The following is a 13320-nucleotide window of genomic DNA, read 5'->3' on the forward strand; positions in this document are numbered from 1 at the left end:
AAGAATGCCAAATGAGATAATGGAAAGATTTGTTACAAAAAGTTCCTATGGTGCTTCTGTCAGAACTTTAACACATTTGTTATTATAAAGGTGATGCACAGTTACATAACTGAGGTAGAGAATACATTTTTTTTCTTTTTTCTTTTTGGTTGGTCCTGGGGCTTGAGCTCTGGGTCTGGGCACTTTCCCTGAGCTCTTCAGCTCAAGTTGAGCCACAGCTCCAGTTCCCAATTCCTAATAATTAATTGAAGATAAGAGTCAGTCTCTGGGCTGGGAGTTTGGCCTAGTGGTTAAAGTGCTTGCCTAGCATGCATGAAGACCCGGGTTCAATTCCTCGGTACCATATATAGAAAAAAGCCGGAAGTGGTGCTGAGGCTCAAGTGGTAGAGCTCTAGCCTTGAGAAAATCCAAGGACAGTGCTCAGGCCCTGAGCTCAAGCCCAGGACTGGAAAAAAAGAAAAAAAAAAAGAGTCAGTCTCTCGGGCCGGGAGTTTGGCTTAGTGGTAGAGTGCTTGCCTAGCATGCACGAAGACCGAGGTTCGATTCCTCGGTACCACATACATAGCAAAAAGCCAGAAATGGTGCTGTGGCTCAAGTGGTAGAGCCCTAGCCTTGAGAAAAATCCAGGGACAGTGCTCAGGCCCTGAGCCCAAGTCCAGGACTGGCAAAAAAAAAAAAAAAAAAAAGAGCCTCTCTCACTCTCTCTCATTCAATCTTGGGGCTTGACCTCAGAGCCTGGGTGCTGTCCCTGAGCTCTTTCACTCATGGCTAGACTAGTGCTCTACCACTTACAGCCATCATCACCACTTCTGTTTTTCTCACAGACTTTCCAACTCGGGTTAGCTTTGAACCACAATCTTTAGATCTCATCCTCTTGAGCAGACAGAATTACAGGCATGAGCCACTAGCGCCTGGCTCCCTTTTGTTTTTACTTTGGCCTTGAGGTAAGGTCTGGATGATTTTGCCGATAGTGGCGTAGAACTCAAAACTCCACCTCTACCTCTCAAACAAGTGGGATAACACCACGCCTGACATGCTTTCCATTCTAAAGTAACTACCAGGATTCAGGTCTTCAAGACTCTCCACCATAGTGGGAGGGAAATGGGGACAAAAACATGAGAAGAGCATCAATGTGAGAGAAGTAATGCACCTACTACCTAGCGGATATAACTGTAACCCCTCTATACCCCAACAATTAAAAAAAATGGAATTAAAAAAAAGCCTCTCCACTATGTATCCCAGTTGACTCATTCCAGCTGCCCTTCACGCACTTAGTTTCAGCTGAGCTCAATCTGTCTGTACATGCTCTTCGCCTGCTTTTCTCCTTTCTTGTGCTCCAACCCTGGCAGAGGCCTTCCATGCACCTAAGCCATTCTTATACCAAATGCCCACCTCAAATAGTAATGATAAGAAAACAGCCAGGTGCTGGTGGCTCCTGCCTGTAGGATTAACTACTCAGGAAGCTGAGATTTGAGGACTGTGGTTTTCAAAACCAGTATGCACAAGGAAGTCTGTGAAACTCATCTCCAGTTAACCACTGAAAAGCTGAAAGTGAAGCTGTGGCTCAGGTGGTAGAACACTAACTTTAGGTTAAAAGCTCAGGAACAGTGCTCAGGCCCTGAGTTCAGTCCCCAGGACTGACAATGATATATACATACACGTGTATGTATATATATACATATATATATATATATATATATGATAGTGAGCTATAGATATAACGGAGGGAGAGAAAAAATAATATGTATTGACTGTAGAGTATTTGACACAATTTTTCTTATTTATTCTATATCTTTCATAAAACTTCTTCCTTTCTCCACCCAACTACCCCCTGCCAGTAAAAAAATAAGATATCTCTATCCTGGCTGCTTTTCTCATGCTCTCAATGTCATAACTCTCTTATCGTAATTCTAAGCTCTTAGGAGGAGCCCAAGGTATATCTGCATCGCCAAACATGTCAAGCACACCTGTACAGAGCACCTGATTGATATTTATTATAGGTATGCATGTTCTCATTCCTTTTTTCTTTTTTTTGCCAGTCTTAGGGCTTGACCTCAGGGCCTGAGCACTGTCCTTGGGCTTTCTCAAGGCTAATGCTCTACCACTTGAGCCACAGCACCACTTCCGGCTTTTTCTATGTATGTGGTACAGAGGAATCAAACCTGGGTCATTGTGCATGCTACACAAGCACTCTACCACTTGGGCAAATTCCCAGCCCCTGAATGTTCTCATTGTATAAACATAAAACAGTGTATTTTGTATTTGTGTTCCACTTATACAGTGGACACGATTAACAAGAGAGTAAGAGGTGGGTAGCTTCCTGAGAGGTGATGACTCTGGACTTAAGGGCCACATTTCTCTGTGTTTAAATCAATCTCTGTCTTATCCTTTGTTTGGCTGCCCTGCTGACTAATGTTAACTGTTCACTGCCTCAGTTACCTCAGCAACGAGTCTGTGGGTTGAAGAGGAGCATTAAATGGAAAGAAAACTTTAGCTACAAAGAAAACAGACTGAATCTCACTTTGGCTATGAAAGATATTTAATATCTTATTATTTGTATCAAAATAAATATTTTTTAAGATTTAAAGGACAGCTTATTAACTTTAACAAAAGTGAGAGTAAACATGTTTTAATTCAACAGTGCATTCACACATTCAACGTGATGGACGACTTCGTTCCTGGGTCAGCTGTGCACCACTCACTGTAAAGCACCAACTGTACCCAGAGGCTCCTGAGGATGACCTCACCGCGCGGGCGGGCGCAGCCCCTCCCTCTATTGTCTTCACTGGCTCCCTCACACAAAGGCATCCCTGCCTCCTACGAGGCTCCTCCTTCCTCAGCCCAGAAAGCCACAAATACCACAAATCCCCATGGTGCCTCACAAAACATGCCAGGTTACTCACATTCTGCACGTGATAAAAGCCCAGGGGACTTCCTCTGCCATTGTTCTTGAGGGGTTCAGTGGAGAATGCTTCATCATGGCGATGCAAAAAGCTTAACAGTAAAAAGATAAGTCAGGCTGGATTACACTCTCATCTGGACTCTGTTTCAACAGCCCCGCTTGCAGCCAGTGGTAAGAAGCATCCCACTTAGCAGGATGTTGTTGCTGTTTTTTAAATAACTGAGCCAAGTTAGATTTCTTTGTCATAAACATTTCCCATGTAACACAGATAGAAATTAATTGACCCTATCACTTAGCTACAGAGATGTATATGCAAGAATATTTTGGATAATGAAGAAGTAAATTGAACAAACTACTGTTCCTTTTTCTTTTTCTGAAAATAAAATTGATAAAAAGTCAAGTGGTAGAGCTCCAGCCTTGAGAAAGCCTAAGGACAGTGCTCAGGCCCTGAGTTCAAGGCCCAGGACTGGCAAAAAAAAAAAAAAAAAAGGCAGACTAGAGTTTCTAGAAGGACTATGAAAGCCTGTGCATGGCCTAGGAGTCTAACACCAATAGCACCTTTTCCAGGAAATCTTCCCAGACAGTGTTATAGCTATGATTTCTCTGTAATAATGTGCCCATGTGCCCATCTTGCTGACAGAGGGCAAATGTCTTTCCCACGAAGCTTGATGCACAGAAGACTCCAAAACTACTACTGGAACCATTAGGCTACATTTACTGTTTTTCACAAATAATGAGATTTTATGGTTCTCTCTTCCTCCCTGGGCTCAATCCTCAGCACCAAAACCAAACCAAACCAAGTGAGGACTCCCAACTCTGCCCAGAAAGGAAAGGAAGGGTGTCCTTCACCTAGGGAGCCAGCTCCTGGGACTGAGACTAGCACCCCCAAGGCTGTCGCTGTGTGATACTGGTGCTGCAGCATTCAGTACTGTATACATCCTGTCTAGTTGTTTCTTCTCACTTCTCTAAAGTGTTGTCTTCTTCAGATTTACACACTGTGCCCTGTAGAGGCCCCCAAGTGTTGTCTTCTTCAGATTTACACACTGTGCCCGGTAGAGGCCCCCACAGACAGGGGTGGCCCTCAAGCTTCCATCACAGGTTAGCTCTTCAACTATGATGACATTTGGGTCCATCTGCACACTACTGCACACCTGCTCCTCCCCATACAGCGGAGAGCTAAGGAGAGCCCAGGAAGGCTGCTGCTTTTTTTCTTAGTTTTTCTTTTTCTTTCTGGATGGGCTACAACTCAAAATCTTCCTGCCTCAGTTTCTTGAGTGTTTAGATTGTTGATATGTACAACCATGTCTACCTTATTCTATTTTATGTAATTTAAGTGTTCCTTTTCCTAAGTATTAAATAGGCAAAGTTGCTAGTTAGACAATTCATTGCTTTAATCTTTATTTGCATCCATCCATCTATCTATCTATCTATCTATCTATCTATCTATCTATCTATCTATCTATCATCCATCTATTTATCTATGGAAGTACTAGATATTTTAATTCAGGGACTTAGCAAATATTCTACCATTTGAGCCACACCTCCAACCCTAACCTTTCTACCTTTCTTCATTAAGATATGTCAGACTCCTGGGGACAATCAGTGCGCAGGCGCGCGCACGCACGCGCGCGCGCGCGCACACACACACACACACACACACACACACGCGCGCGCGCGCCATGAACATCCCCCAGACAGGGGGTTACTATTGGGAGGAAGGAGAGTCAATGGAATGAGTGAACAAAGGTAAAAATGGTCAGAATAGGGGGCCGGGAGTTTGGCCTAGTGGTTAAAGTGCTTGCCTTGCATGCATGAAGACCCGGGTTCGATTCCTCGGTACCACATACATAGAAAAAAGCCAGAGGTGGTGCTGAGGCTCAAGTGGTAGAGCTCTAGCCTTGAGAAAATCCAAGGACAGTGCTCAGGCCCTGAGCTCAAGCCCAGGACTGGCAAAAAAAAAAAAAAAAAAAAAAGGTCAGAATACTTGATGTACATGCAGGAAAATGGAACAATAAAGCTTGTTGAGATCAGTTTGGGAAGAAAGCAAGAGAGGTGAAGTGGAGAGGTAAGCTTAATGAAGGTACAGAGTATGCATGTATATTGAATATGTCTACATGAAATGCTTGGACAATCAAATGATGACAAAGAAAAGACATTTCAGAATGGAGAGCACTGAAAACCAGACTTATCTGTACCAGACCCTAAGCCATATACACTCGGGAGACAAGGACAGGGAGAAGTAGGCATAGAATGTTCTAGCAGGATGTGAAGGGAAGAAAACTGCACACAATCCTCCAGCAGGACTTGTGGCACACTCTTCCTCATAAGGAGCTTTACTCTGTCACTTCCGGTATCGGTTTTCGCCTTGAGTGAAGAAAGTCTTTTTCGTCATAGGCTAGCAGTTTGTTTGCTTTCCCCAAGAGCATTTCCATCTCTTATGTGTAAATCTCTCTAGAGCACAACGGACATCCTCTCAGTTCACAGCTAGCTAGAGAGGCAGAGCAAAGGAGAGGCTTACTTGAATTGACAGAAGATGTCTGCATACTCTGGAAGGATGCCACTGGCCTGTAACACTGTGACTCGGAAAGTGAAGGCACTGCCCAGTTTCAGGTGGTTGCCAATCTCTTCAGAAAACCCTTCCATTACCATCTTCCCATCCAGCAAAGAGCCTGACTTCAAATCTAAAGAGGGTCACATCAACACACATTTCATTCAAAGAATGGGAAGAAGAGGACAATGAGCATTCTCCCCATTCCCAGGTGAAGAAAGCAGACTACATTCCTTGACAGTGGTCAAAATCTTCCCCTCTTTGAGAATGTTTCTGATCACAGTAATCTATTACGTACCCAAGTCATTCATCCGGTTTATTTCTTCTGGAGGACTGATGACTTCTGAACTTTGACCCTGTCCTTCCACAATCCTCAGCTCCTCCAAGGACAGACCTGAACGAGTCATTGCAACTGAGGAAAAGTCACTCTGAAATTGAGGCAGAGGTAGGTATAAAAGGAAGTAGTATATCCACACTCCCCACCCACTTCCTTACAAATAAGTGACTGGAAGAGGATATGGATTAAGGAGCTGTCTGAGAAAAGAAAAGGCAACATGCTAATATGCACACAATTTTTTTTTTTTGGTCAGTCATGGGACTTGAACTCTGGGCCTGGACATTGTCCCTGAGCTCTTCAGATCAAGGCTATAGCCCTACCACTTGAGCCACAGTGCCACTTCTGGTTTTCTAGTGGTTAACTGAAGATAAGAATCTCACAGACTTTAGTGCCCGGGCTGACTCTGAACCACGATCCCCAGATCTCAGCCTCCTGAGTAGCTAGGATTACAGGCATGAGCCACTGTGCCTGGCTTACACAATGAATTTTTACTAGCATCTTGATATCTTACTCAACAACTCTGGGCTTACCGGCATCCTACTTAAAGCTCTAGGCAGGGAAACTGGCCTCCAATGCTAGAAATTTCCTTATACAACATCTGCTTCTTTCCCTTTCCTCAAGGTATTCCTTCTTCCTAAAGATTTCTCACCTCATTAAAGTACTCATTATCAAAAGATATTTTAGCCGTCCCTGACTGTCGAATTCCAGAGCCATAATCAGGAGCTTCTTCATCCGCTAAATAGAAAGAAAAACAAAACAAAACAAAGAGCACATTAAGAGTATCCATGCAGAGAGGATTACAGAATATAAAGAAACAGGAAAGTCCTTTTACATAGAACAAGTACAGTTATAGTCAAATTACAATGACTACAAACAGCTCAGTTCAGGTAGATATATCATCTTCTTAGCTCAAGTAAAACTGGTTAGTGAATAACTACTTTCATTCTCTCCCCCCCCCCCCATTCTTGGCAATACTGGGGTTTGAACCCAGGACTTAATGCTTGCAGGCATTCTATCACTAAGCCATGCCCCTACACCTTTTCTTTTTTTTCTTTTAATTTTTGGTGGTTCATGGGGCTTGAACTCACCCTGGGCACATTCCCTGAGCTCTTCTGCTCAAGTCTACTACCTTACCCTTGAGCCAAGCCCCACTTCCCGTTTTTTTTTCCCTATCGGTTAACTGGAGGTAAGAGTCCCAGGTCCTTTTGGGCCTGGGCTAGCTTTGAACCTTGATCCTCAGATCTCAGCCTCCTGAGTAGCTAGGATTATAAGCGTGAGCCACCGCACCTGGCTTCCCTATACCTATGTTGTTGAGGTTGTGTCTTGTGCACTGCTCAGGCATGTGCCTGGACCACAATCTGCCTGTTGGGTTGGGATGATAGGAAGTGTCACTGCATCCAGCTTCCCTCTGTTGACATGGAGTCTTGTACTTGTCTGCCTAGGCTGGCCTGGAACTATAATCCCGGACCTCTCATGTAGTTTAGGATGACAACAGGCCTAGCTATGGGTTGAAAGGAGTCTCCTGAGCTACTCTGCCTGGACTAGCTTCAAACTGTGACTCTCATCTTCAGTCTTCCAAGTAGTTAGGATTATAGCAACCAGCAAGAATTGTTTTTGTTTCGGTTTTTGTGCCACTCCTGGGCTTGAATTCAGGGTCTGGGCATTGTCCTCGAGCTTTTCAAATCAAGGCTAGATCTCTACCACTTGAGCCACAGCTCCACTTCTGTTTTGGTGGTTAACTGGAAATAAGCATCTCATGGACTCTCCTTCTCAGACTGGCTTCCAACCAAGATGTTTATATCTCAACCTTCTGAATAGCTAGAATTACAGGTATGAGCTGGGCTAAAGGAAAACTCCCCCCCCCCACCCCCGGTTATGGGACTTGAACTCTGGGCCTGGGTGCTGTCCCTGAGCTCTTCAGCTCAGGGCTTACTGCCCTACCCCTTGAGCCACAGCCCTACTTCTGGTTTTCTGGTGGTTAATTGAGAAGGTAAGAGTCTCACAGACTTCAGTGCCAGGGTTGGCTTTGAACCATAATCCTTAGATTTTAGTCTCCTGAATAGCTAGGATCACAGGAGTGAGCCATTGCCCTCGGCTGAAGGAAAAACCTTTACCCCATTATTCCAAAATACTTGGAGCCTAGACTAAACAGAATTAATTTATGATACCTGAGGGGGAAAAAAATCTAAAAAGGAAGCAAGAAAGACTTCCAAATACAAACACCACTTTTTGTGTTTGTGACCAAAATGTGGCCCTCACAGACCTGGCCTGCATGGTCACTAGATCTAGAGCCTTCATTCAAAGGAGGGTTACCCACCTGCAATGGCCTGCACAGCCACCCGCAGAAATCCCCGCACTTCCCCCTTCTCACTGACGACCGCCACTCTGTGAATCAGGGGCACAGGATACAGCAGATTGCTCAGGTACACAAATGCCCTGGAGACAGAAGGCAGGAAACATATCAGAGCATCCCTAAGAGGGAGAGGCTGGCTCTCAGCCTCACTGAGAGTATCTCTTCACAACTGAGCTGGCTTCTAGGCCTTCTCAAACTGCCTCCAGTTGCTTTTTCAGCAATGACAAGACATACAAATGCAAATGTTTGTCAAGACAGCTGACAAAGACCAACTTACACCAAATTAATCTCTGTAAGAATTGTATTGCAGGAGAAGAGTAACAATTGGAAGTAGACATTTGACACACTGCTCTGTAAATATCACTGGTAGGGAAAGGAAAGCACTGAAGAGCTTAACCTTTAAACATAAGGAATGACCAAGATTCTTTCCCAATGGACTGAAGTCAGGAAACAAAAAAGGCAGGATAATATGACTGAAATATAGTTAGTAACTTAAAAAGCTACATTATTGCATCATGAATCTTTATTTATTTGTTTAGCCAGTCCTGGGCTTGAGCTCAGGGCCTGAGCACTGTCCTTGGACTTTCTCAAGGCTAGAGCTCTACCACTTGAGCCTCAGCACCACTTCCGGCTTTTTTTTCTATATGGGTGGTACTGAGGAATTGAACCTGGGTCTTTGTGCATGCTAGGCAAGCACTCTACCACTAGGCCAAACTCCTGGCCCCATGGATCTTTATTTTTATTCTAAGGACTATTATTATCTTGAGGCAAGGTGACTTTACAATAGTAAGGGAAGCCTATACATGTGGGCAGAGACTACATGGTTAGAAATTTCTTGAGTAGTGAGCTAGCAGGAGTCTCTGAATTGGCATCAAGGCAAAGGCTACCAGAGAAGAAAGCTGGTTCCTATAGATGTGCATTTGCTCCCCAAACCTAAGTCAGAGATATATAAATAAGAGTTACAGATTTCACAATTTATATTTCAAATAAACAAGCAAACTTTTATGATATCTGTGTCATCTTCTTTCACTATTTTGTAGCAACTGATTTTTTGAAAAAGAGGCAAAACTGATGACAGCAGTTTCACAGTGCTCATTCCAGTGAGTGGAAGAGATGGAGGTTCTAGTTCCTACTGTTACTCTTGTCTTCCCGCTTGGTATATGCTGATCTTTGCACATAAAACAAAAGACAAAGAATAAACACTTGTATCAGGAAATCAAACAACTGAATATGACACACAGACCTGTCTTATGTTCTCCTATTCTGATACAAACTTTAAAACAAAGCGAGAAGAATGGAGGAATGGATATTTGGGATTTCAACTCAAAATTATGAAAACAGAATAACAACAAAAAAGTAGTATTAATAAAAACAAAATATAAATGATGTGTGAATGAAAATTAAAATGAGAATAACTGCAAGTCAATATCGAATCAGTTTATGGTATTATTCCCTTTCAGTCTGCCTCCAAAGCAGGAGGGGAGGTAGCAAGAGACAAAGAATTAAAGCTTTGTTGTTCAAAAGCTTAAAAATAAACAAGTAATCTAAAAAGAATTACAAACATGACCATCCAATACTGTTGGTATGACTGTTTAAAGACTAAGAATTTGGCCTGTGATACTAAATAGATAATTTCACCTCCAAAGTCAGTACACATAAAGATCACGGTGCTCTAGGTCCGATGCCAGCAGACCTGCCTACTACAAACACTGAGGCCATTCAGAACTGGCCAACTTGCCCCCTGCCCAGAGGCATCTCTGTTCTACATGTCCCACCTCCCACCTTCAGGTGCTATTTTAAATACCACTTTGATGACAGGTCCCCTCAAGGTTATACCACCTGAGCAATATACTCCATTCTTACATCACTACTCTGATTTGTACTTTGTACTTCTGTAAGTTTGTCAGAACAAAAATTATCTCTTCCTTTGCTTACCACTGTCTGTAGAGTCTGACATAATACCTATGCTCAATCAATAGGCTGAATGAACATCTCTGTACATAGAGAAAAGGAAAGAGATCTTCCTCTAACTTTAAGCAGAAGGTTTATCAGAAAAATGTATTATACCAGAGACAGGGAGGCAAAACCATTGAACTTTGTATTAGGTTGCTTTATTATTATTACTATCACTATTATTTTGTTGATTGTGGGGCTTGAACTCAGGGCCTATGCACTGTCTCTGAGCCTCTTTGTGTTCAAGGCTACAGCTCTACCATTTGAGCCATAGCGTCACTTCTATTTTTGAGTGGTTAATTGGTTATGGGGACTTTTCTGTCAGTGCTGGCTTCAATCCTCAGATCTCAGGCTCCTGAGTAGCTAGGATTACAGATGAGAGTCATTGGCTCCTGGCTTATTGTTTTTTTAAAAATTTTATTTATATATTTCTTTCTTTTTTCTTTCATGCCAGTCCTGGGGCTTGAACTCAGGATATGGGCATTGCCGTTGGGCTTTCTCAACGTTAGTACTCTACCACTTGAGCCACAGTGCCATTTCTGGCTTTTTCCATGTACGATGTACCAAGGAATCAAACCCAGGGTTTTGTGCATGCTAGGCAAGCAAGCACTCTACCACTGGGCTACACTCCTGGCCTTTATTTATTTATTTCTTTATTTATTTTACTGCCAGTCCTGGGGGCTGAACTCAAGGCCTGAGCACTCTCTCTCCTTGGGCTTTCCTCAAGCTTAATGCTCTACCACTTGAGCCACAGCACCAATTCTGGCTTTTCTATGTATGTGATACCGAAGAATCGAACCTGGATCTTTGTGCATGCAAGGGAAGCACTCTACCATAAGTCAAACTCCAGACCCCATTATTTATATTTTTGGTGCCAGTATTCAGGCTTGAAATCAGGGTCTCACACTCTTACTTGACTCTTCCACTCAAAGTTGGTGTTCTATCACTTGAGTCATACCTCCCAGTGTGGCTTTTTGCTGGTTAATTTGAGATAAGTCTCATGGACTTTTCTAACTGTACTGGTTTCAAAACAGTCCTCAGAATCTTAGCCACCTGAATATCTCATATTTTAGGCATGAGCCATGATTCTAGGCTGATTCTCTCTATCGAGTTGAAGTCTTGTGAACTTTTTTACCTGAGCTAGCCTGCAATTGCTATCCTCCCAATCTCTGCTGCTAAGCAGCTACTACTATAGGTGGGAGATACTAGCATTCACTTTTTTTTTTTTTGTGGGACCTCACATATTAGTCAGGTGCTCTACTATTGAGCTATATCCCGGCCCAAAAGCAAACTGCATTTTTAGAAAAGTGTATAACCTTCACAGGATTATAAAAAGTTAATATTGGAACACACATTAAAGACAAGAATTTCCTCTCTGCTTCTGGCAGTAGCTATTCCACTGAATAGGGATTATTGCATGTTTCCCTACTCAGCATGCAATCTGCAATTCCAGGTCAGGAGTGGGCTATCACTTCTGTGATACCCAAATGCACACTCACTAGACTGTTTCTGGACTCCTAGCTCAAATCACCACTGCATAAAAGTTCTCCTTTGAAGCTTTAAAAATTTTTGGCTGGGCACGGTGGTTCACGCCTGTAATCCTACTTACTCAGGAGGCTGAGATCTGAGGATTGCAGTTCAAAGCCAGCCCAGGCACTGAAGACCATGAGACTCTTACCTCCAATTAATCACTAGAAAACGGGAAGTGGGGCTGTTGCTCAAGGGGTGGGATGGTAGCCTTGAGCTGAAGATCTCAGGGACAGCGCCCAGGCCCAGAGTTCAAGTCCCATCATCCACACACACACATATACACAAATTGTAATTACTCTGCAATTCTTAAAGTATACTTTGAACTAGCAGACTGAAGGAGAACTGACAAGGAAGATGTAAAGGACATGTTAGCAGAAAAACTCCACGATGTTACATCAGAAAGAAAAAAACAAATTTGTCAACATAAAGATAAGAAAATCAGCATAATTACAGTGATTCTTACAGAGGAATGTCAATTTAGGTCAGAGTGGTTACAGAATCATCATCTTTTGCCCCCTTTTCAACTTAGAAGACTAGCTGCTCACGTCTCTCATCCCCAGTTACGATGGATGGTTTATACATCCCAGCATGCCATAAGAGAATAGCTAAAGGGACAAGCTCTTTGCATCTTGATACAAGGATTCACCAGAGGCAATCAAGGTCAGTCAACCCATCTACACGCAGATTTCATTAGGAAGATGGAAACTTTTACAAGCAAGTCACATTTATAATTCCATGCCAATATGGGGAATCCAATCCTATGAATTACAAAGCAGGAAAAAAGTAATTTTTATATCCAATGACTGCTGAGCAACTGACGATGCTGCACTGTCACTTTCTTGTGGAAGAGGAATGTAAATGAGGATAAGATGGATATCCATCTTCCACTTTGCCAACTGCTATGCTTTCACCTCCTCCCCAGTCTCATCTATTTTTTTGGCAGTACTGAGATTTGAACTCAAGGTCTTACACTTGCTAAGCACATGCTCTAATGCTTGAGCTGTGCCTGAGTTGTTCTTGTGTAGGGTCTCACTTTTTACCCAGGCTGGCCTAGATTTTTCTACTTATACTTCCTATATACTGATACACTTGGTTTTTTACTGGCTGAGATGAAGATACTCAAACTTTCTGCCAAGAATGGCTTAACACCACAATCCTCTCAATCTCAGTCTCCCAAGGAACTAGGATTATAGACAGGAGTCACTGTGCCCAGTGTCTCTTTTTACATATTGGTGATAAATCCCTAGGTCTTACAACTGTGCTACATTCCTAGCCAACTCCTATCTCCTAGTATCATCCTTGCAAGGTGACATCAGTTTTAGAAGTCTAGAACCCAAACAAATTAAAAGGCCAAATCCTAGGAACAAAAGGTGCATGGTCTCCTTGATATGTGAATATTAGATCCAAAAAGTACGAGAGCAATGACTCGGTATTTGGTTATCCAAGGTTATGAACATGGTCTTGGAGATATAAACATAACTACACAGACATAAAAATCTATGATGGGATATAATTTATATTATATAGATTGATATGTATCTATGACATAAAAACCCTCAGTTTAATTTTAATTATATTCTAAAAATCTATGTGCCAGTGATTGCATATAGAGATTCTCTTCTTGACACTTGTTTGTTAAACGTGACATTTGAAATATGATGTAAAAATCAGTGTTAATAAAATCTTTCAAAAAAAAA

At 42.6% G+C, this 13320-nt stretch overlaps 1 protein-coding gene across 8 annotated transcripts in view; it reads right to left on the reverse strand.

The window, feature by feature from the left end:
* The window catches only part of Kif1b (kinesin family member 1B), a 142956-nt gene that overhangs the window by 29096 nt on the left and 100540 nt on the right, over window positions 1-13320 (reverse strand). For all 8 annotated transcript variants that reach the window (XM_090335854.1, XM_090335850.1, XM_090335852.1 and 5 more), the window contains 5 exons: window positions 8105-8223; window positions 6437-6522; window positions 5749-5878; window positions 5421-5583; window positions 2904-2994 (listed from right to left, as the gene is read on the reverse strand). In XM_090335854.1, the coding sequence (XP_090191980.1) occupies window positions 2904-2994; window positions 5421-5583; window positions 5749-5878; window positions 6437-6522; window positions 8105-8223 (589 nt within the window). The remainder of the gene's footprint in view (window positions 1-2903; window positions 2995-5420; window positions 5584-5748; window positions 5879-6436; window positions 6523-8104; window positions 8224-13320) is intronic.

The sequence above is a fragment of the Megascapheus bottae genome, chromosome 6 (assembly GCF_031878675.1).
Source record: "Megascapheus bottae isolate mThoBot1 chromosome 6, mThoBot2.hap1, whole genome shotgun sequence".
In the NCBI taxonomy this organism is placed as follows: Eukaryota; Metazoa; Chordata; class Mammalia; order Rodentia; family Geomyidae; genus Megascapheus; species Megascapheus bottae.